General features: G+C 48.5%; 2 protein-coding genes across 2 annotated transcripts; one reads left to right on the top strand and one right to left on the bottom strand.

The window, feature by feature from the left end:
• The first annotated feature begins 4336 nt into the window (after window positions 1-4336).
• KIAA0895 (KIAA0895 ortholog) lies at window positions 4337-11454 on the top strand. The gene is made up of 5 exons (XM_010158614.1): window positions 4337-4477; window positions 6601-6733; window positions 7956-8261; window positions 8787-8884; window positions 11173-11454. The coding sequence occupies exons 1-5, from the start codon at window positions 4346-4348 to the stop codon at window positions 11332-11334; spliced, it is 831 nt and encodes a 276-aa protein (XP_010156916.1). The 5' UTR covers window positions 4337-4345; the 3' UTR covers window positions 11335-11454.
• Window positions 11455-19917: 8463 nt separating this feature from the next.
• Window positions 19918-20654, bottom strand: LOC104514833 (endonuclease/exonuclease/phosphatase family domain-containing protein 1-like). Its single transcript, XM_010158615.1, has 2 exons — window positions 20223-20654; window positions 19918-20117 (listed from the first exon to the last, which is right to left on the bottom strand). The coding sequence occupies exons 1-2, from the start codon at window positions 20458-20460 to the stop codon at window positions 19918-19920; spliced, it is 438 nt and encodes a 145-aa protein (XP_010156917.1). The 5' UTR covers window positions 20461-20654.
• Between the last annotated feature and the right edge of the window lie 2082 nt (window positions 20655-22736).

The raw sequence follows: 22736 nt of genomic DNA, 5'->3' as shown, positions 1-22736 counted from the left end.
TTTTTTTTCATTGTTTGTTATGAAACTGAACTGGACCTGATGTTTGGTTTGCTGAAATGTGGGCTGGTCATCAAAACATAGTGCTTCTGTTCCTCAGTCAGGAACCCACATGATCCTTTGGCTATGGCCAAGTGTCCTGAGAGGGAAGTGCTGCATCACCTAAGGCAACGCTGTGCCTGGGGGCCTACCCAGCATCCAGCTCAATGGAGGGACCCCTTACAGCACTTGAGCCGAATCCTGGTCTTATTTGATTTACTAGTAGAGAGATGTAGTCTGAGTGCTGGATACTTTCTGAAAGATGCCTTAAAAATCCTGGTGAAAATGCATCAGTTCCTGCAGCGAATAACTTTCAGAGAATTTAAAGCCCAGTCTTTCTGCCCACAGGATCTGCTGTGTTTTAAATCACACTGTTGTTAGCTTTTGAGGGGAACTACCATTCCATAAAACCATACATTTGAACATCAAAAGGCCTAGCTCAGAAAGTGAGGGTTTGGGGGATACCACGTAGCATAGCTGCTCCAAGGCTTGCAGTTCCCTGTTGCATCTTAATTCTTCATCTCACTGTGTTTTTTATAAAATGCTATTAATTATAATGATTTTTTCCCAGCATTTATAGATAGATAAATATATAGAGAGATAGAGTTGACCACAGGAAGACATGAGGAGCAAAGGAAGAGGTTCAAGAGAGAAAACTTGTTGCTGCTGGGCAGCAAGTGTATTTAGGAATGGAAATCACTGGTGCACATACCAAGGAATTTAAGCGCCCAAGAATTTAAGTGGGTACTTAGTGTGTTTAATCTAATAGATCTAATAGACTTAATTGAAATTTAATATCAACAAGTTGTGAAGAGGAATTCCACACAAGAATATTAATTCAGAGACAACTTCTTTCAGAGTGAGCAAATAATTAACTGTTCAGAGAAACCAGATACACCAAACAATTAGTAGGTAACATAAGTATCTTGAGGATCTGGCACTTTGCAAAGGAAACTGAGGAACTGTTACCATTAATTACTCAGGCTGCAGGCTGAGAATAAACTTCCTGGGACTGCGGACAATAATTTTTGGCTTGCTTCTTTAACCAAGGCTTTTCTGTGAGAAAATGGAAAATGGCTCAGCATTTATAGGCACTGAAAAACTGATAAAACAGCCAATGTTTTCAGAAGCTAAGAATTCATGTGCTATTTAAAAAAAAAGGAAAAAAAATCCCCTGAGAAAACATAGACGCTATTAAATAAGAACTAGATTTTGTTCTGTTTAGTTCTTTGCATGTAGCCCTTGATCCTAAATTTTGCTAGAAGTACTTGTCATTAGCTTCCAGAAACATTAGGCCATGCATGAGGGATTCATGTATTCCTTCTTTTAATACTGAGACACTAAGCTTGCTTCATTTACCTGAGGTCATTTTTAAATGACAAACAATGCCAAGATCTGACTTATCACAAGATAAAAATATTTACTGACACAGAAAGACCTATCTAATCTCTTCTTAACATCTTTTAGGCCCTGCCACACCCATGCATTTGTACAAGACCTAATGTATGGGGAAGTAGCTGGGAGCCAAGATCCTACTGAACTTGTCGGTCAGCAGTATGGACGTGTAGTTGTCCTTACTCATATTTCTGTGCAATAAGTTAATGGGAGTAACAGCAAAAATAACAGCACTGAACCTCTGTCAAATACCTGCAGCAGTGGGTTGGCAGAATGTTGCCAGAACTACCCAGTGTGCACCAGGTGAGGGTCACGGTTTGTTGCAGAAGGACGTTGCAGTTGCACACAACTTGTCTTTTGGAGCAGCAGGATTTATTTCCACTGCGACAACAGAGCCAAAGGTCTGCGAGGTGCTGGGAGTTACCCATTCCAGGGCCGAGCGGGGCTGCATAACACACGACAGGGAGCTGTGCTGCTGGGTGTGCTCACTGCGGTGTTGAAACAGGGAGAGGCAAAGCCCAATTGTTTGCAGTGGCTCAGGTGGTGGCATGGCATTCCTCTTTTTATGATACCTCTTTTCAGACGTCGTGACACCTGGTCTTATAAAGAAAACTTGAAAAAGAAAAGATAATGTGTTCCTCGTTGGTGCCTTTCTTTGTGAGACCAATCTCTTATTCACGCTGGCTTCAGCAGGTGCAGGGTCACAGCAGCCCAGGTGGGCCAGATCCTGGGAACCAGCCAAAAGTCACCAGCCCCCAGTGGGTCCAGTGCACGTCCCTGTCAAGCCTGAAACCAGGGCTGGAGTTAACATGGTGGCTAGGGAGTTTTGGCCAGGCAGGAGGCAGCAAGAGTAGGCAGGATTCACGTAAGGACACTGGGTGGCTTCATCGTGAGCCGGTTTCTACCAGTGACCCTCGTGAGGCCACTGACCGTGAGGCCAAGTCCTGTCAGTAGGGTACTGTGGAGCTGCTGGGCTCTCCCTGAAGAGCTGGTGTATAGATCTTGGAACAACCAGTAGCAGAGTTCTGTTTATGCCTCCATTTCCAATTTGCTGTTAATGCTCTCCAGCATAGGCCCTCTGCTCTCATGTAAATAAAAACTGACTGTGGAGGCCCAGGTACAGCGGGAATAGTGATTGCAGCAGGGAGACACAGTAGGTAGATTCTGTGCTTCCAGATTGCTTAATTCCTCCCAAACCAACAGCTTTCTTTAAGCTAACCCTCTTCTTTGTTTTTTTTTTTTTGTTGTTTTAAAGCTCTGTGCTAAGGTAGTAAATTATGCTGCTTTCTTCATTCGTGAAAAATAAATTCAGATCTGGCCAGGAAACACTTCAGATTTAGTAACAAGTATTAGAGGCAGACAAAGAAGTACTAAACATTAGGTGTAATATTTCTTTGGCATTCAGGTAAGTGATCGCAATTGCCGACAGTGAACTTTGAGCTCTGAAATAGCTGCGGCAGGAATAAGCACCCTGCCAGTTGCTGCATCCACACAGAATCACACAGGTTGGAAAAGACCTGTAAGATCATCCAGTCCAACCACCAACCCAACGCTATGTACCCACTAGACCCACCTGTACGGATCGTGTGTGTCGAACTACAGGACCTTAAGAAGACACCTAGCTGGCATTTATGGATCTCAGTAGCAGTTACTCAGGGTTCCTTAGTTTCAGCTACAGAAAGAAATAGAGTAGGATTGTTAGTAGCTCTGAGAGATGCAAAATTAATCCTATTTCTGTGGACAATAAGCCAATCTTGACAGTGTCGTAATTACATAGCTGGAAACAAGAGGCCTGTTTTCAGCTTCATGCATGGATATATAAGTGTACACCATAAAAAGATTCAGTCTGCAACGTTTCCACCTTCATCACTAGTGATATTTTCTTAGCAAGAACAGTAATTTTTTAAGTAATATCAGTAATATTTTTTTTTTCTGTATGAGCTTCTTGGGAGTGTCTGTATCATGTCTGTGAAAGAAACCATTCCCTGTAGCTGGGTTATTGCTGGGCAAGAAGTTAACTCTGTTCCATGTTTTCTTTTAAGGGTGTGAAATGACATGTCAGGGAGTAGATTATTGGGGATGAGCATTTCACACCCCACCAGTAACATGTTCAACACACAGAGTTCAGATCACATTACAGGCATCATGGTTTGCTTTCCACCCACAAGGGACTTCTAGCAGCAATACCTAAGAGAATTGTTAATACTGCTTTACTTGGCTGATGAAACATGTCTCCTTCATTTTGAGGAGATATAAAGAAATATTGTGATTTAAATGAAAGTTGTGTGAATAATGTTCCTGCTCTCTCTCCTCCTTTCAGAAACAGACACCCATGGTGCAGAGGATTTCATTGTAAGGAGACATTTTTGGTAGAAATACTATCATTAAATCTATAGTTAAATATCAGCTTAATCTTGGTTCAGCATTCCTAAGTTAGAAAATACCAAGAAATGAAGCAAGATGACAGTTATAGTTGATCTTTGTAAAATTCTTTGGGAAACCATAAAAAGAAACATGCTGACAACTTAAACTGCGAATGTCCTTGTGACCTGTTGTGTCTGATTTACAAGGCTGTTGTGCAGCATTCCCAAAACTAGAGAGAAAATGGGTATTATTTCACTGGCCTGATAATCATCTGTGTCATGCTGATGTAAGGGAGTCCAAGATGAGTTGATCAGAATCTTTTAGTTTGGCATTAGTGTATGTCTGCAGGTGGCATAAATTGCTTACAGAGTGTGTCAGGCTGCCTCTGATGACTACAGTTTGATCATAGTCCCAGTGACTTAAAAAAAGAAAAGCTTTTAAAAAGGAGAGAAACTGAGAGGGAGCGAAAGAATAGCTCTGCCAGTCTCATGCGGGGGTCTTGCTGCCCTGATATTTGCTATGCCGTTGTCTTTTGCAGTCCGTTAACATTATGGAGCGGACGCTGCAGAAATACGGAAGCTATGAAAAATTTGAACAGGCCACTGGCGGCAGCTTGCTGACCAAAAGTCGCATCTGGAATCACGTCAGGAAGTACATGGTGAAAGAAGGCTGTCTTGGTGAGGTAAGTCAGACACTGTGTCAGGAAAGAGCCATTTACATGGATCTTAGAAATGACACAGAGGTGGACCCGAGAGGCCTCCATTTGGGAGGCCTTTACGCCGTAACCACAAGGATATTCCTTACATCACATTTTTCTCATGGCTGTGCCCAGTATAATTTTTGAGCAGTTGATGCAAATTCCTTGTGAATGCTTCAGCCATTTCTCTGAGCCTGTTTCCCGATTCGTATGTGCTTGTTCTTAAATTCACCTCTTTTGGGAGTACTCAAGAACGACACCCTTCCTTCCCTCCTTTTTTCAGCTACTTGGAGACTAGCACATTTCCATTTATTCATTAGTACTGCCATCCGTTCTCTTGTATCAAATTATTTACACCAAAGGAAAGAGTTAAGGAAAGGCCAAGCAAAATAAGCAGCAGCCCAAGAGACTGATTTATAAGAAGCAACACAAACAAAAGTGACATAAGTGAATAAAAATGTCTGAAAGAGGTTGGCTTGTTGAATTGGTTTGAGTGCTGGTTTTTCCTGACCTAAACCATCTAACTTTTTAGAGCCCTGAGCAAAAAATTATTCCTTGTATTCAGAATTGTAAAAGTCCGGTTTGACTGAGTTCCACAGAATTGCTTGGAAGACTCAGATGAAATTAGTGTACAAGAAAATAATTATTCCAAATGAAAACACCAGCTGACACAGTCCAAGACTTGGAGGAGATTACTGGCAGTGAGCAGGAGTCTGTAACGGGAGATTAAGAGACAAAAATTAGTTTTCCAGATACTTGGTTTAATTAGTAAACATACTCATCCCATCTTTTTGGAACACTGTCATTTGACACTGGTCCCAAACTTTACCTGTGTTTCTAAGAGTGAGAGTAAAAAATGCAGTTTGGAGTAAGCAGGAAAAAAGATATATATATATTTTTGGTCTTTGCTGTGCTTTTCTCTCCCTTTGTGTTCATTTTTGTCTTGATTTGTCTTAATGGAAGCAGGATTCTACGCCCTCATCAAACATCCCGTGTCCTTCTTCATGGAATGCTTTACTTTTTCTGCAAAAATAGGGTGAATACATCATGCTTAGTGTGGTCTAAAATATTATGAAAATAGGCTCTCTGCAGTTGGGTAGATACTAATAAAGCTAAGTGGTACTGTGATTTAAACCTAAATGCTTTGGGATTTACCTGTCTTTCCTGCGTCTTAAATACGAGTTTTGTGGGAGCGATCCTTTGCTGTTGAACTTGAAGCCGGATGGTGAGGTTTGAATATGAGGAAGTGTCATGTTAATGCCTTTGGTCCCTGGGTCCTTTTTTTGTTTACTTTGCTATTAAAAAAGAAAATCTGTCTTGTAGGTACTGCCCCATGCACTCCTCCTCCGAGCATGGAGGCAGACTCCTCCTGTCTCTTTAGGCATCACATGAGGAGGGAAAGGTGCTTGATCTTCATCAAAGAGAGTTTCCCTCCTCCCTCCCAGTCACTTGTCTTTTTAAAATCAAATAACAAACTATATCAATAGGCATTAATCTCCTCTCTGGTAGCTTTTGTTCTGATTAGCAGTTTTTCAAGAGAAAAGAGGAAAACAAGAACTACATTCCTATGTAAAACAAAACAGTACCGGTATTTTAATAATATTTCAAGTCTTCATTGTGTCTCAGGAAACGAAGCACACCGTGCTTCCCCCTCTCAATCACGTGGCTTTAGAATTGTGACTAAAGCAGTTTCAGTTAGGTATGTAGACACCCAGTCATTTTATGTGTGCTTATCTAATACTTTCCAGTTCTTAGTAATACCGAGATAATTAGACTCAGTTCAAAAAAATGGGATTTTCCTTAATTTACCCTGCATATGATTGCTACCCACCCCCCAAATCTAGTCAGTGTTACCATGTTAAATTTTGCAATCTCCTATCTGGCTCTTAACCCTTGTGCTGCGTCCGACGGAAGCCCAAGGTTTTGTCAGCAGCACAGGCAGCTAAGATCGCTCGGTGGGGTCCCACGTGTCTCTCCTTGCTGACAGCAAGGAAGGGTTGTGAAGGTCAAGGGACCAAAGACACATCAAACAGTGGAAGGACCAAAGGAAAAAGCAGGAGCAGGGGCAAGAAGAGAGCTCATTGCTGCCTGAACTCTCTCGTCTCCAGATTGTGGTCCATCTCACGGAGGACCTGCTGTCTCGAGCCTCGATGACAGTGGTGAACGGCCGCCCCACCCTCACTATCAATATCTCCACTGCGCGAGAGCACTGGCTGGAAGGGATGCTAAGACATGAAATTGGTATGAGCGTGGCGTCAGTTCTTCAGGCAAAGGGGAGTACCTGCATGTGTTCCTACGGACTTTGCGATGACGGGCCAGGCACTGTACGCACACAGAAGGAGGGAACATCCCTCTCTAAAGAACCTGTGCTAAAGGGAAGGAGAAACCTGTGTATCGCTGCAGCGTGCAGTAGAGGGAAGATAATCCACTTGAGGTTTCCTAGGGTTCATGGACATCAGTGTTTTAGCTCAGGAGCGAGCTTGGGAAGTGAATCTACCAGCAGGTCCCACTTACTGCGCTGAGATTCACATGCCAAAGGAATCTTGGAGCAGGCAAAGCGTAATCCTTTCAGAGGATGCCAGCCCAGAGCTATGCCCAGGGCATACCTTCTGTGCTGTCACTGCTCAGGGACATTTTGCCCATGAGAGCACTGTAGAGCTAGCCTGGAGTTTTAAAAAAAAAAAAAAAAAAAAAAAAAAAAAAAAAAAAAAGGAAGTAAAAATAGTGTGACCGTTCAACCTCAGCACCCTCGTTTCACTTTCCAGTTCTGCTTCTGTTGTGCTGCATAGCTTGCAGATGGAGGCATGCTTTAGGTGTGAGGAATTTACCCAGCAACACCTAAACTGGATTAAGGTTGCCTTGATTTTGCATTCCATAAGGTAGGCCCCGCCCTGTGGAAAATTTCTACAAGCTTTTCAGTGAATCTGTTCTAATTAAGTACACCGAAACTGGATAAACTTGGCTAGTGCCTGAATTTCAACTGAAGAATAAGCCCTGCAATTGCCTTAAACCACTGTTATTCCCATTGTAAGGGGATATAGCTTCTTCCAAGGCTGTAGTAGGGCTGTTTAATCACCCTCAAGAGGGGACATTTCTGCCTCCTTACTTCAATTCTCCTTCCTTCTGTTCACTACAGTGCCTTGCCTATGCTAGAGGTGTTCAGCATGTAGGACACTACTGAAAATTCCTTTCCATGGGTTTGGGAACTCAAGTCCTGCTGACGTTTGCATTCCTTAGGCATTTTCAGGGGTTCCACTTGCAGACAGCCAGTGAATAATTGCACTGTGTAGCTACCCCTGATAAAATTCTCTGTTGTAGACAAGGCTAAAGTTGGCATTCTTCCCAATGCCCAGTCCTACCAGTTCAGCGTTCTGAACCAGCCATCTTCTTCCATGTTTTGTAATTATTTTTTTTTAAACCATCAGATGCTGCTGTTCTAAGTCCCATATTCCTTTCTTTTCAGGAACTCATTATTTTCGGGGTTTTAACAACAACAGCCAGCCTTGGTGCAACCGGAATGGACGTAGAAAACACGGACTGAAACCAATCAACCCTACAGAAGAGGGGCTAGCGAGCATTCACAGTGTCCTGTTCCGCAAAGACCCTTTTCTTTGGCGAGCTGCCCTGCTCTACTACACAGTGTATCAGGCTAGCCAAATGTCCTTCAGTCAGCTGTTCCAGGACGTGGGGAAGTTTGTGAAGGATCCCAATACTAGGTGGGATTACTGCGTACGAGCCAAGAGAGGGTGGACCGACACATCGCAACCGGGTGGGTTCCCCATTTGTTTTCTCTGGTTTTGTCCTTCAGGGAGGTCTTCAGAACACGCACAGAGCTCCTTCACGGTGTCACACAGTAAAACATCGTGTCGCACAGAAGGGAGAGATGGGACTTGGTGCTTTCTGAAATGAGGCAGCAGGATTTCTGTTATTGAAAACAAAGCTGAAAATGCACATCCGTGAATTGCACATCCGTGAATTGCTGAATCAGCAATGGAGTTGTTGTTGTTGTTGTAAGTGAGAATGTAAATTGCAAAACAGTGAAAAACTCGCAGTTTGACCTCCTTTCCCGTTTATCACATGAGGTGTAATGCTGCTGGGATGTTCACAGACACCATCTTCTGCGTCTGAGTTCTGTCTCTGGCTGGTGGGTTTAGCCTTCTAGTTAGTTTTTGGGAAGGTTTTCAAAGTCTGGGATATAAATACCTAGTTTTTAAGAATAAAATCGTTCTGCTCATAATGAGAATATGCCTTGAACAAACTGTGACAGGGCGCAATGTATCTTGATTCCTTTTAGGCTGTTTCAATAAGGATCAGGTGTACTTGGATGGCATCCTCCGTATCCTGAGATACAGGAAGTCCATTGATTTCCATCTTCTGACAGCCCTTGGAAAGGTGAGCGGACTCGTTCTTACTGGAGGGTGCAGGGTTTTATCATTTCAGCAAGCCGCCCTGTAAAGAGCTGTGAGTCACTGTGCCCTGCTTTACTGCCATCTAGAAATCGCTGTTCTGTGCAGCATCTTGTATTACACAGGGCAAGTTACAAACACTTGGAGGTCCTAAAAACTTCTACCAGCTTTTCCTCATTCCTCACTTATCAGATTAAGATTTTTATGGCCATGTTTCTCAGACTTCCCCTTCCTCCCTTTAGGGGTACTCCCTGACTTGCAGTACAACTGCGCTGCCACGGGCAAGCGTGAGTGGTGCTGGATAAGGTGGTGGTCCTAGCAGAAAACAAAATTAACCATTTGATGCTAATACATCCCCTTCCACCACAAAGAGTTTTTCATCTCAAATTTCTCTCATCAATGGCATCCCTGATATTTTTCAAAAATCAGTTTGTGTGTGGGTTTTTTCCCTCGAATATATGGTCTTTCTCCATTTACAGAACATATTTTATGTCCATTCTAACTGTCATTGCTCACTTGTTCTCAGAATCAGACTAAAGTGCAGAAACTTTGTCACGGTTCCTGAACCAAATCCTTAGATTGCTAGGTTTCCACAGTTCATAAAGCAGGTCCACAGTCACCTAAACCAGGATTCAGATGGATGTTGGTATGCTGGCATCTGGAGCTGGCATACCAACGTCTGCCTACCTGGCGATCAATGGGCAGTAAAGGGAAGTGGCGTATTACGACAGGGCGTTTTGGTCCACATGTAGGAAGCTTTGCCGTTAGTGTCGGAAACGGCCGTATTGGTGAGCTGAGCTGTTTATGTGGCTGAACCAGGGTAGGAAACTCTTGCTGTCAAATGAAGTCTCTGCAACTTCAGTCTCTGAAACTTCCTTTTCCTTTAAGCCTGCTTAACTCCACACAGCTGCTGCCCGCTGAACTACTGAACACAAACCTTCCTCTGATGCTTTGCGTTCTCTCTTCAGGGGGTATTTACTCAGATGCAAATTCATTCTCTTTATAGACCTTGTTCCCATTACCATCAGCAGATCCCTACCTGTCTCTGACTGCCTCTGTGGATCAGGTGTAGCAATCTGTATTACTCCATCCTATCTTTCCAGAGAGCCCTTCCGTGCCCCATACGCAGTATGGGATCATTCATGCTCATTTTAATCTTTTCCTACTAGAAAGCACCACTTGCTGAGAGGGCAGGCTGTTCCCAGGGAACCCTGACCTCGGGTCCTTAGAAGAAACACTTGGAAGAAGGGGATAAAAACGTTGGAAGGAGCAGGCTACACTCTCAAACCACGCGGCACAAACCTGCTGTGAGGAAACCGTTAGTAAGCACAGCCAGACTTGCAGGTTTTGCCAGTACATACGTTTCTGTCTCTAGGGTGCCCAGAACACGCAGCTTGTAGGCAAAACAGCAAACACATAAATTTCATCCGCTGGATAGCTGCCCAAGGAGTCCTGTCCCGCACTTCCAGGGCAGCTTGCGTGGCCTGAGCATTCATCCTTTCAGCATTCACAGCACCTGGAGCTACTGGGAGCTCAAGACTTAAAGTCCTAGCTCGTAGGATCATAAGACTGGAGACAAATATCAGCTTATGTTAGAAAAAAAAAACGTAGTAGGCCCTGTAGTAGCGGGAGAACGTTTGAGAGTGTCACACCTATACCCAGAAGGCTGATGCCGAGAGGCAAACCCAGTCTCCACCCTGCTATTAAATGGGAAAAATAAATGAAATAAAACGGGGATGCTTAAGGCCTGCCCATGCTGTAGTTTCTTACTAGAGGTACATTTTAGTGTTTGTTAGCGAAAACGTAAACATCAGAGTTCAGGTCAGCTCACACCATGCCTTTCCCAAAGCCGGAGCCTACCTGCTTCCTGTGCCACGCCTGTCCTGCACTCCCTTTCTAGTTCCTCTGTCTTTGGCACGGTGTTTTTTCCACTCTCGTGGCAATCTTTCCACTTTTTTGAGGAGAGCCTCCAACTCGCATGTGTACTATCCTTTCCTTCTAATCCTGCAGCTGTTGTAGGTCATTCTCATTCGGGTTCCTGTAGGTCTGTTCACTGAATCAAAAGCAGAATCAGGAAGTATGGAGGCATTTGCTAAAATTACTTCTTTTTTTGCATCTCCTACCAAGGCAGTTACTCACGTTTTCCGAGGATTCTCACAAGCTTTTAAATCTCCCTGCTCTGAAGTCTGTTCTCATCCACAAGAGAGAATTTAGAGCCGCAGCAGAGAAGTAACGGGACTGTAGTGCAAAATTAACCCGTGCCCTTCCTTCCAGATCTCCTACGAGGATGTGGACCGCCTGAAGGGATTAGCTGTGATTGAGAACATGAGGGTACCGCACTTTCTGCAAGACCATGCCCGCTACATGGAGCACTTGGAAAAGATCATGGAAGTCAATGAACTGACTGATGAGGAGCTCCAGGATCTCATCAATTAACAGCCAATTAATTGGCTCGCCATCCAGTTACTCTGAGGGAATGCGGAACTGGGCTTCCCAGAGCCTGCAAAAACGGACTTAGGAGGGATGGGGTGGGAGGAAAGGGTGGGCAGAATATGTGGGCTCCAGAAAAAGTCCCTTTATGTTCCTTTTGCATTGTGATTGTATGCTGATTATTTTTTTAAAGGGTTTGTGCATTTTTTTTAAGATTTCTTCAGGAATTCCTTTGCCGTGATCCGTCCTATCATCTGGCCTGTTTTCTGTGCTAGGGATAGTGCTTGATGCTGTCTTTTGTCCCGTACTGCCTCTTCCCACCCTGGTTTAGAGGCGGAGGGAAGGGGAAAGAGGAGAAATTCCTCCTTAGTTCACTCGTGTTTGCCCTGTCTCTGGTCACAGCTTTCAGGGTTCAGCAACAGAACTCCTGTAGGTGATGCTGCTGCATTCCTGTCTGCATAAATCCTTCCCATTTGGTCATCACGGGAAGAAAGGGGTTAAAAACACAGTGCACAGAAGCAGGTCTCTGTGCCATAGGATCAAAGCTCTGTGCTATAGGATCCTTTGGTGCCATAGGATAACGCTATACAAGCTTTAGGGTTTTTCTTTTTTAAATCCAGAGTCTACCAGGAAAAAAAGGTAGGTGTTGCTGTTTTAATGACTAAGCAGGTAGCAAAGTTATCCCCCTTTAGCCACTCAAAAACGTTATACTGTTCCACATCTGCATCATATGTGTTTTGGGAAGCGGGATTCGGGAAAGGGTCTCCTTTCTTTGAGGCCAAGCATAGAATGCGTGGGAAGTTCAGCATGGCTGTGCTTTGGAAGGAGGATTGGGCATAACTGAGATTTCAGGACTCGAGGGTTTTCAATAAATTCGGGAACAGAGGGACATGACTGAGCGCAGCAGGCAACACGCACTCCTTCTCTGGGTGAGCCGAGCCAATGGAGGCTCAAGTCAGCTTCCCAGGAGTACTGCGTGGTGCCGCAAGCTTGAGCTTGCAGAGCCCGTTGAAGAAACAAGGTGTGACCGGGGGGAAAGGACGACTCGCAAGCGCCCTACGCCTGTGCTCCAACCACACCACTCTGCAGCATTTAACCTCTGTTTTAACCCCCGGTGCTGCATCCAGGGAAGGCCCTTGCTGCAAGGCATGGCTAGTCACGTGGTAAATAGCTTGGATACCACAGGAGGAGCTACTACATAAATGGGACTTTCTGATTCAAGAGTGCTACGGGATTAGCAAAACAGAGTTTTGCACCTGCAAGTAGTCTGTCAAGGGGTTTTATTTCAGCAGCCGGCACTTCGCCAGGGCTCCTCTGAACTCCTGTCAGCTTCCGTTTTCAGCATCGGATTTGTCCTTCCTCCTGTGTAAAAACGCACAGTTTCGTGACGTCGATGATGTCGTGACAGCCTTTCCTTGCGGTCTCCTTCCGTTGCTTTGCTGCGATATCCATGTCTTGCTACTTCCATCTTTTCCTGTACAGAAACCTGCCCAGCGTTGGCAAAGCCTCTCTCTTTCACCAGGCCGATTTTAAAAGGCGTTTTGTACAACTTTTACAAATAAAGGTAAATGAGCGAACCACGGAGAGGAGAGGAGAGTGTTGGCCTTGCGCGTGCGAGCGCGTCACTCGCTGCCGGCGGTGCTGGCTCTGTGCCTCGCGGGACACCCCACGCTGGGCATAGGGGAAGTGCCTTTCTCACGCCCTTTTGCGAAGCATCACCTGGGGCTGGAGTCACGAGGGGCTGGGCAAAGCCGGACACTGGGCTTTTCACCATCTTAGTGGCCCTGTGATGGACCCTCTCCAGGAGTTCCTTGTCCTTCTTGGACTGAGGAGCCCAGAACTGGACACAGGACTCCAGGTGAGGCCTCACTAGTGCAGAGTAGAGGGGGAGGATAACTTCCCTTGACCTACTGGCCACGCTGCTCTTAATGCATCCCAGGATGACATCGGCCTTCTTGGCTGCGAGGGCACACTGCTGGCTCATGGTCATCCTGTTGTCCACTAGGATTCCAAGGTCCTTTTCCCCAGAGATGTTCTCCAAGAGAACAGCCCCCAGCCTGTACTGATCCATGGGGTTGTTCTTCCCCAGATGCAGTACTTGACACTTGCCCTTACTGAATCTCATTAGATTTCTCCCCACCCAGCTCTCCAGCCTGTCCAGGTCACGCTGGATGGCAGCACGGCCTTCTGGCGTTGAGCCACTCCTCCCAGTGTGGTATCGTCAGGAGTCTCCTTCCCTGGAGACTTTCCAAAGCCTCCTGGACTTGTTCCTGTGTGATCTACTCCAGGTGATCTTCCTTTGCTATTTTCAGAAAAGCAGCTTTTCCAGGTTTGGGCAAGATTCATCCCCAGACACACAGGACCATGTGGAGAAGCCTCCAGCTGCGGTTCACTTCTCCATCTGCTCTCCCATCTCCATCCTTCTTTCTTTCACAGCCCCTCTCTGCCCCACACTCCTCCAGCTCCCAGCATCCTTGATCAGATGTTTCTCCACCCTTTTCCCTAGGGTCCTCCACGTTGCAGTCACGTCCGGATGTGCATCATTTCGGGGAAACCCCACGCCATCCCTGCCTCCTTGTTGGCACGCTCCTGCTGTGCGCTCGCAATCTCACGCCCCCCACCCCTCCTCAACTCTTTGGGGCTCCTTCACAGGTCCTCAACTGTCCCAAAAGCCAGAAGAAACCTTTTTTTCCTTCTGTTTTGAAGTGAAAAACGTGACTAGGGGTAGCTGTGGTCACAGCATCCCGACCCAGGGCCCTGCCGGCTACACTACCTTCCTGCGGGCGACAGAAAGGAGCAACGGCAGGACCCCGGCCTGTTGGGACGGGCTTGTTTCTGAGCACACAGCCAAGCATGGTCTTAGCAGTAAAGATTGACTACTCTCTCCATCCCAGAGGTGACAATCAGGGAAGAGCACAGTGCGGATAAGCTGACCGGTATCACTACCCCTTGGGCACACACGCCTCCACGCAACCCGTCAGGCGCAGGGCAGGAGGCCGGGAGGAAACCTGGCGCAGGCCCTCCTCCTCCGGCCCCTTCCTGACCCAAAAGGGGCACTTGGGTGGTGAGCAGCCCCCTGAAAGCTGCTGGGGAAACCTCACCTGCAAAGGGCGAGAGTAGCATGACCACAAAATTACTGGGAAAGTTAGTCCTACAGTTAAAAGAATCTGGTTGGGGTTCCCCCAGACCAGACTACACAGGAGTACGGCGCCGGCCGGCCAGGCACAGGCCGCGGGTGGGCTTCGTGGGAGTGGGCCAAAAACCTTGAGCAACGAGACTGGGGGGGACTTAAAGTAACTACCCAGCTGCAAGGCAGCTCCTCTTGTTTCCCGGTGTGCCGAGCGATGACGGGGGAGCCAGAAGGGATGGTCTGGGGGAAGAAGAGCTTCCTTGAAGGCCGCTGCTGAAAAACTGGTGGGAAAGTGTCCTGGGAGCGCGGTGCCGGCGTGTTACCTCCTGGCAGGGAGTTGGAGCAACGCTGCGCTTCAGGTCTGTGAACATTCCATTCGCTTTTTACACAAGGTCTGTGCTTTCATACAGCTGATAGAGACACCTTTGGACATCCCTCAGGCTGGGGACACCTCAGCATGGACGGGTCATCAAAGGGTGACCCAGCCACCTGGTTCCTAAGAGTACACATAACCCAGGGGTACTCTGAAGTCCTTTTGGCCACTTTGATTCTACACAGGAGCTGTTCTACTTCCAGATACAGGGGTAAAAATTACTTAAGGCTTAAAACGCCTTAAAAAAAAAAAAAAAATCAACCAAGCCAAATCTTATTTTATAACCTGATGAGACTGGGGTCTGCTTGAACGTGCACGTCTTTACGTTACACGCTGTCCTACGTACGCGTGGCCTCCTCAGGAGCCGCGGCCTCCTGACATTCCTCAGGACCAAAGCGGGAGCGGGCAGCAGCCAACGCCCGGCTGGGAACAGCGAAAGTCTTGCCGCAACACCTCTGGGAGGGTCCCTGCCATGCCCTCGGACAACGTACCTTCCCAGCGGCTCCAAAGCTGCCAGCCGCTAAGCCTGATTTTCTCCCAGGGTGTTTCAAGGCGAGGGGAAGGAAACCCAACCCACGCCAACGAGGAGAGGAGGCTGGCAGCGGCACAGGCGGGGGGAAGCAGCCGAGGGCTCTGTCTGCGACCGCGGTCACATCCTGCTCTGCGGGACGTGGGACAGAGCCCCGGCCTGCTGAGCAGCACAGCCAGAGCCGGGCAGCCTGCGGCAGTCACGCCCCGGGAGTTGCTGCTGCACCTTTTCCGAGGGTGGAAAAAGCAGCTGCAGGCCGCATTTCCCACGACAGCCCCGCTGCAGTCAGTGTGACTCCACTCGTGGGGAAGAGCTTTGGAAAAACAAATGAGCATCAGCCTCCTAAGGAGCTTTTCCCATCCAGGAACTCTGTGAAAGCGTGAAATCTGGAAAGTCAAAGGCTGGGAAATGCCTGTGTGGCTTTGCCTCGCTTCCTGCAGCTAAGGAAAAGCTCATAACCTAAATATGGGACATTTCCACTCAATTTCTCAGGGCTTGAATTTACAACCTGAAGCGCCCCCATGGAACAGCAGCTGCTGCCCTGGAAGCTCCGCTTCCCATCGCATCAGGCCCCTGCCCGTGGCCGCCGTGCTCCTCCAAGACACTGGTTTTACAACCAAAAAGATCATCTCACGCTCGAAAAGAAAGTATTTAGATGTCTAAGAAAACCCTGAAATCCCCAGGGCTGACCCTTTTCCGGGAGAGCCACGCACCGATTCCCACCAGAGCTCAAGGTGACCGAGGCTGGTTCCCTTGCGCAACTGAGCCTCCACCCCTGCCGCACCAGGGCTTACGCTGCCGCGGCCTGGCACTTGGGAGATCATTTCCAGGACTGTTATTCGGTTGTGTTTGCTCCTCAGAGGTTTTCAGCAGCTCTCCAAAATACTCCTCTCGCATGGCATCTCTTTTTTTTTTTTCCCAGGTCCTTTGCGGCACTGCTTGGTGCAATGCCACCGCAAAGCCGAGTGACCAAACGGACACCTGCCAAGGAGGTCCTCCTAACAAGCCCACAGGAGAAAGCTTTGCCCGGAAGCAAACAGGAAAAGAGAATAATTTGGCTGTGGATATTGAAAAAGCCTTCGCTGCGGGGAAGGAGAGGTCAAACAGCAGATGTGTCGCCCTCAGCCTTAATTCCAATTAATTCCTTTAGCAGTTCCAGCAGGTGCCCTGCCAGGAGCCACCTCTCAGAGGCTGCCGGGAGAGAACCTGGGGTCCCCTGCAGAAGCCACCGCAGGGACCACGGGCTGCACGCGATCTGTCACCACGTCCCCCGGCCAGGGGAGGCCCGGGGCTGGCACAAGTCAGGAGCAGACGAGAGGCAGCGCTGAGGCGTGAGCAAGCGGCCAGGCTCCACGCGCGGCGGGCAGGGAACTGCCCCCCCCCCCCCCCCGCGGGCCCCTTGGCTGCGCACAGGCGAGCCAAGCGGCCTTTCAGAAGGGACTATGTGTAAGGTAAAATAAACCTGGGCCAAATCGGTCTGTAGACACTGGTGACGTTACTCATGAGGCAGGATGCAGCTTCGCAAAATCTGGGTTCCCACAGGGAACCCCAAAAGTGTAGAGCCTGCATCAGGCCTTTTGCAAGAGAGGCTCACTCTTCCTGCGCTGCCTCCCTGGGTGCTGCCAGGGCAATACCGCTGCAGCCTTGCTTCTGCCATAAGCTTCTTGAAATAAAATTGCTATTCAGGTTCACTCCTACAGTTGCAGGAGGAAGCCGGACACCACTTCGACTTCTAAACCACCATAACATGACAGAGGCACTCAGGAACTCCAAAATCTATCGAGCTCACAGCCACCTCATCATCCTCCCAGGATGTCACACACAAAAGGCAAAGCAAGCTTTTTAAAACCAGTGAAACCATCAAGAAGGTCCAGACACTGCTGATTCCCAACGCGATGTAACCGGGCACATACCTCGTACTGATGCTCCATGCCAGGCAGAGCCCTACCCGTGGGTACCAAGCTCCTCTGCCCCCGTAGGGCCCGTCTTACTCCAAGGTGTCTTTCTACTCGCCAAAGTCATGCCTCTTCCCAGCTCCCCAGCTCCCCACCTCCTCCCAGCAGGCTGGGCTGAGCAACCCCCAGGCTACTGAGCAGCCTCATTAACCTTCCCTATAGCTCACACATGGGCTACAAGGGTGGCTCAGCTCCTTTCCCTGACCCCAGCCCGTGCTTATCAGCAACTCCTCGGCCAAAGCAGTTGGGCTTTGGCTCCTCCTGTGACTGCGAGCGCCGTTGCTTGCAGACCACCACTCGCACACGAGACTGCCGGCGCTTCTTTAGGCTTTGAGCGCCTCCGTGTTCATCTGTAATAAGTTCATCAACATCCACAGCGGGGTAAATGGGGTCTGGCCTTCTCAATTTTTATTTCTAGAGATGTGAAGTCATCTCGGCTTCCCAACATGTCTGTAGTGGGGAAACACTGGTAAAGGCTACTCGGTACCAGAGAGCGTGCGTGTTCTTGGGGATTTTACTGCCGCTCACCGTACCTGACAGTCATCTGACTAAGGCGACACTCTTCCACCTTCACCTAGAGTCTGCGGTGGTCCAGTGAGAGTTGTCGGGGGGATTTGGTGCTGCACACATTAAGGGGGAATAGCAAAATTGTGCCTATTGGGAAAGGGCAAAGCAGCAGCAAGGATCCAGAAAAAAAGCTGGAGCTGAGCTCTCCTGCTGGCTTCTTGGATGACCTGGGACAAACGCCTGCACCTCCCATTTTCAAAGGGGAATGCTGAGCAAGTAAAGATGCGTTTTTGGTCTGATGTTCTTGAACTCTCAATTATTCGCTTAACCACCTGAAACATCTGGAATGAAACCCCCTTCAGTCTGAGAGGAGAGTCTCACCCAGGGTATTCCACCTTTTCCAGGTTTAGTTTTGCACATGGTCAGAAAAAGTGTTTCAACTATTCAACCACGTGTGTTTGCCAGTGAATTTATTCAGTTGTTGCTACCTGCAGTGAGACAATACTTCAGAAAGTTAAACTCAGGAAAATGCTACGAGAAGATGACACTGTTTTGCTGTAAACCCCTCGGAACATCTCCTTCCGTGTGGCACTGCTGTCAGGAGTAGTTTTCCCTCTACTAACCCAATGAGTCATGCTAGAGAGCTTGCCTTTCCACTCAGCAGAAAAACATGCTGCATGGTCACCTGGAGCTGGAGCAAAAGGCCCTGGGCTAGTGGGCAGCTCAGCACCTTTCACACTCTTCCTATTTCATTTGCAGATGCTGAATCGCTTTTTTCCAGCCCTTTGATGTTTCCCTTTTAGGTCACTGCTTGTTAATTGCTGCCTGAAAAATTTCACGTAGGTGGCCGATTTAATGCTCTGTGCTGCCCTGACAGCTTGCTGACTGAAGTCCTCCCCACCCAGGATGCCCAGGGAAACACACCTCGTCAGGAGAACCCCGTGTCAGAAGCAGACCCCATCCCTGCCGCGTGCCTGACGACCACACGCTGCGTTCGGGCTCCCTGATGCTGTGCCTGATCCTGGCTTATGCAGCAACGAAGCTCAGGAAAGTGATGCATAACTGCCTGGCCTTCCCGAGGGAGGAATCGAAAACCCCTATGGAACGGTTGGGCAGAGGTTGGCACGACGCGTGCGTCAGCCTTGGCAGTGACCGCATGAACATGGGCTGGTCCACGACCCCCCACCGATGCGGGATCTGTTCCTCCCCGACGCGGAGCCCTGCTCAGAGCGCTGACTCCCAGGCAAAGACTCAGGGCTACGTCTCTTCGAGGCCAGATGCAGGGCCACAGGACAAGGGCTCTTCCTGCAAGATTCCCAAAAGGGAGCAAAGCGAAGGGCACCAGAGAAGCGGACCAGGTTCTGCAGAAGGATGAGTCAGTGGTCTCCCAGCTCCCAGGGGCTACCGTGCAGGAAAAAACCCAACACTGAAGGCTGCACACCAAAGGAAAAGCCAACGCCAAGCTCCAGAAAGCCCTTCTGGGACAAAATGCGCCCACCCAGGAGCATGAGGAGAAGGGAAGGACACGAGGTGCCCACATCCACACAGGGCTGCGGAGGAACGGGCCCTCTCCAGACTGAGCCGGAGGGACCCCTCAGGCCTCATTTCAGGTTGTGCAGGGACCAGCTCTGGCAGCTTTTGCAAGTGCTCAACGGCACTTGTGACTTGCCAAGAATTTCCAGAGTGCCTCTCTTTATGGGGCCTCTGTTATTCCCTCAATTCACACAGAGGCAAAGGAGAATAACCATCACTCCCCCCTCACGCTCACAGCAAAGCCCTGCTCAGCTGCATTTTAGCAAAGATCCTGTACAGTATGAAAAGTACACTTTATTTTCTGTACAATTCTCATCCAAATCTCCGGGCGCAGAAATGTCCGCTGTGTCCCCAGAAAAAAGCCGCGGATTTCTCCGCTGCCATGAGACACCCCACAATTGTCCAGGAGGGGCACAAAGCCAGGGCCACCAAAATCAAGTGCTGATGCTTTCTAGGTGTGGGGAGGAGGGAGAGGGAGAGGCAGTCCTGCTCCGCTGAGCCGTGAACAAACGGAGCCTTCGGCTGTTCCCGGGGGAGCAGACGAGACGCCCTCAAGTTCACGTCATCGTTCGTGCTTAGCGTGGGAGTCGTTGCGTTCAACCGTCACCCCATTCCCGTTCCGCGTCACCTCCTTCCTGTTCCAGTCCTTTTCCAGGTAAAATTCAGCGAGCACGGGGCAGTGGTCCGAAGCCACCCCACCCCACGACCAGTTATCGGGGATCCACGGGTTTGTGAGACCTTCTCGCACCACAGCCCAGTGGCCTGCGTGAAAGAGAATCGCCGAGAAGGTGAGCGACGTCGCCCGCGTTTGGCACGCCCCGCTAACCCAACCAGAGGTCGCAAGACCTCGCTGAAAAGCAACTCTACCTGTGAAAACCTTTTTCAGGCTCCGACTGATCCAGATGTTATCCAGCGACTTGGACCCTTGCGGGTTCTTCGTGCTGATGTTGGTGAAGGTGCTGGAAGGGACCAGGTGATGGAACTTCTCCTTCCTCAGGATGTCGTGGTCGCTGCTGTCCGGGGCCTGGTTAAAATCTCCGAGGATGATCACGTCTTTTTCTCCTAGAAAGCGGGGAGAACAGAAAGGAATGGGAGGAATGGACATCCATCACTTAAGTACAAGAGGGAGAGAGGCTAAATCGGAGGAGGGAAAATACAAATACTGAGTAGCAAAGCTGACTTTACTCTGAACTCCTAAAAGAAATGCTGTTTAAAGCCTTTTTTTGCCTGTTTACTCATGACCATTCACTGCATGACAATAAAACCCAGCCAGTACACGTTTCATGCTTGTCTGTAAATATCTCATCCGTACTGGTGCCCTTTGCTCCCCGTTCACTGAGAGTGACAGACTCAAAGACAAGCAGTTCTGATCTTCGAACTTTTTAGAAACCTGTGACTTTGTAAGCTTTCTTTTTTTTTCTTTTTTTCTGCAAGAAACACCTATTAGCTTTAACTTGTCCTGACGCTGTCTTTTATAGATCTGCTGTAAGAATCCCGGACACTCTTGCGAGGATCCCAGGAAGACACAGCCTTATACTGGTATACACCGAAGTCCCAAAAGCGCAGTGCTTCTTCCAACCCTGTGCATGTAACACATCCCAAAGAATGAGCGTGAGCAGCCCACAAGCCTGATGGCAGGAGATAAGTTCCCAAACCACACAGATGCTCCCTGACTGCAGAGGCTTTCCTTCGCCTGGCCGACCGAAGGGATACTGCTGAACTTGGGATGCCTTAGGCTTTGTATACAGATAAATTTTCAAAGAAACTAAGGGAATGACTTCAAATGCCCTACGTGAATAGAAAATGACCTCAGTTACATTTTATTTCTAACCCTAATGAAGTGAGAAAGGAAACTTCGGACCTAGTGTGTGTGGTCTCCTAGCTCCACAGCTGCCGATGGAGACATTCCAGCTGTGCACCGGGGTAAGAGGACGACACGCGTGTGCCAGCGCCCATCTCAAACCGCTGCCAGAAGCGTCCGAGAAGAACGCTCAAGAACGCCCATCGCTGATCAATGACGCTGCTGCGTTACAGCTTGGTCCCGGAGAAGGAGGAAGGTGCTAAACAGAGGCACAAATGTACCAAAGAACCGCCCCAAAACCGAGATGAGAACTATGCGATTCTGTAAGCCGCCTTCTTTCTGGGGTTGTAGTGTGGAGGGAGAAGGGGGGCACAGATGGGTTGCTTTACCGTACCTAGTGCTCAGACAAACCCTTGTTTCGAGCTGTTGCTGTAGAAGGAGACAGCCAGGAGAGGGAGCGCAAGCTCAGCAACTACATCTGTCCCACTGCTTGCCAGGCGCACTGGGGCAGGGGGAGATGGATAGCCTAGGGCTTACAAAACCGAGTAATTCAAAACACGCTGCTTCCTAAGATGCAGAGAGGCAATGAAACGAGAGCGTAACCCTCTGCGGTTTCTCCACCCTTCGCAAGTCGCAAAAATCGTACTGGAAATTACAGGAGGTTCAAATATTATTCTGCAGTGGGTTACGACGGTGGCCTTCCCACCTTTAGAAGAAACAAAAAAAACCCAAACCTGAATGAACTTCAGCTATTTTAAGCTCCACCAGAACCCAAAAGAAAATCGGTGCTTGGCTAATGGGATGACAGTGTTTGCTGGGAGCTGGTGGTTTCGCCTGCGTGTCATCGCAAAAGCCCAAGATCCCTCACTTGGCAGGCCCAGGAAAACTGAAATGCGGCTGAAATCCCGCTCCTTCATGACTAAGGCTTGCTAGAGGGCCAAGGCAGCACCAGGCTCCTTCCCTGCTTTCAGCTCGGCCGCGTAAGCGGGGAAAGGCCATTACAGAAACCGTTGGAGCACATCCGTGGGGATGGGTGGGTTTAAAAATGACGGGAGGCAAGGATCTTAACAGAAGCATCTCAGGCTCAATACACTCCATTCCATTTCATTCTTAAAGTACTCGCACTTGTTTCAGCAAATCCTCCAGCCTATTTCCCTTGCATGAAAAACCTACGGAGAAGACATAATGACAAGTGAAAACTTCAACTGACCGCTCCATTCTGGACAACTCAGAAAGACCAGAGGCTCAAAGACCCAGCTCCTAGGCACGTGCTCGGAAGGAGGTTAGGAAGTTGGCCTGCTGTGTGCACAGGGAGGGAGTCGCTGTATTCTTTACCCACATTTTGCATGCCAAATATACTAAGAGAAAATCAAAATGCAGCGTAAAGTTGACAGACGGAACAGGCTGGGGTCTGTTAAAGAAGCCAAATCCCAGTTTGCCATCGCGGAGGGAAAGGACCACTTCTGGTCCCCTCTCACAAAAGCTTCTGGGGCTCCCCGGGATTGCGAATCACTGGGGAAAAGGCTGGACACTAAGCAGGAAAGGCAGGAAACACCACTTTTCTAGCTAGCCACCAAGTT

Source organism: Eurypyga helias, unplaced genomic scaffold (genome assembly GCF_000690775.1).
Source record: "Eurypyga helias isolate BGI_N326 unplaced genomic scaffold, ASM69077v1 scaffold42719, whole genome shotgun sequence".
Taxonomy (NCBI): Eukaryota; Metazoa; Chordata; class Aves; order Eurypygiformes; family Eurypygidae; genus Eurypyga; species Eurypyga helias.
This window is presented reverse-complemented; position numbering and strand designations above follow the sequence as displayed.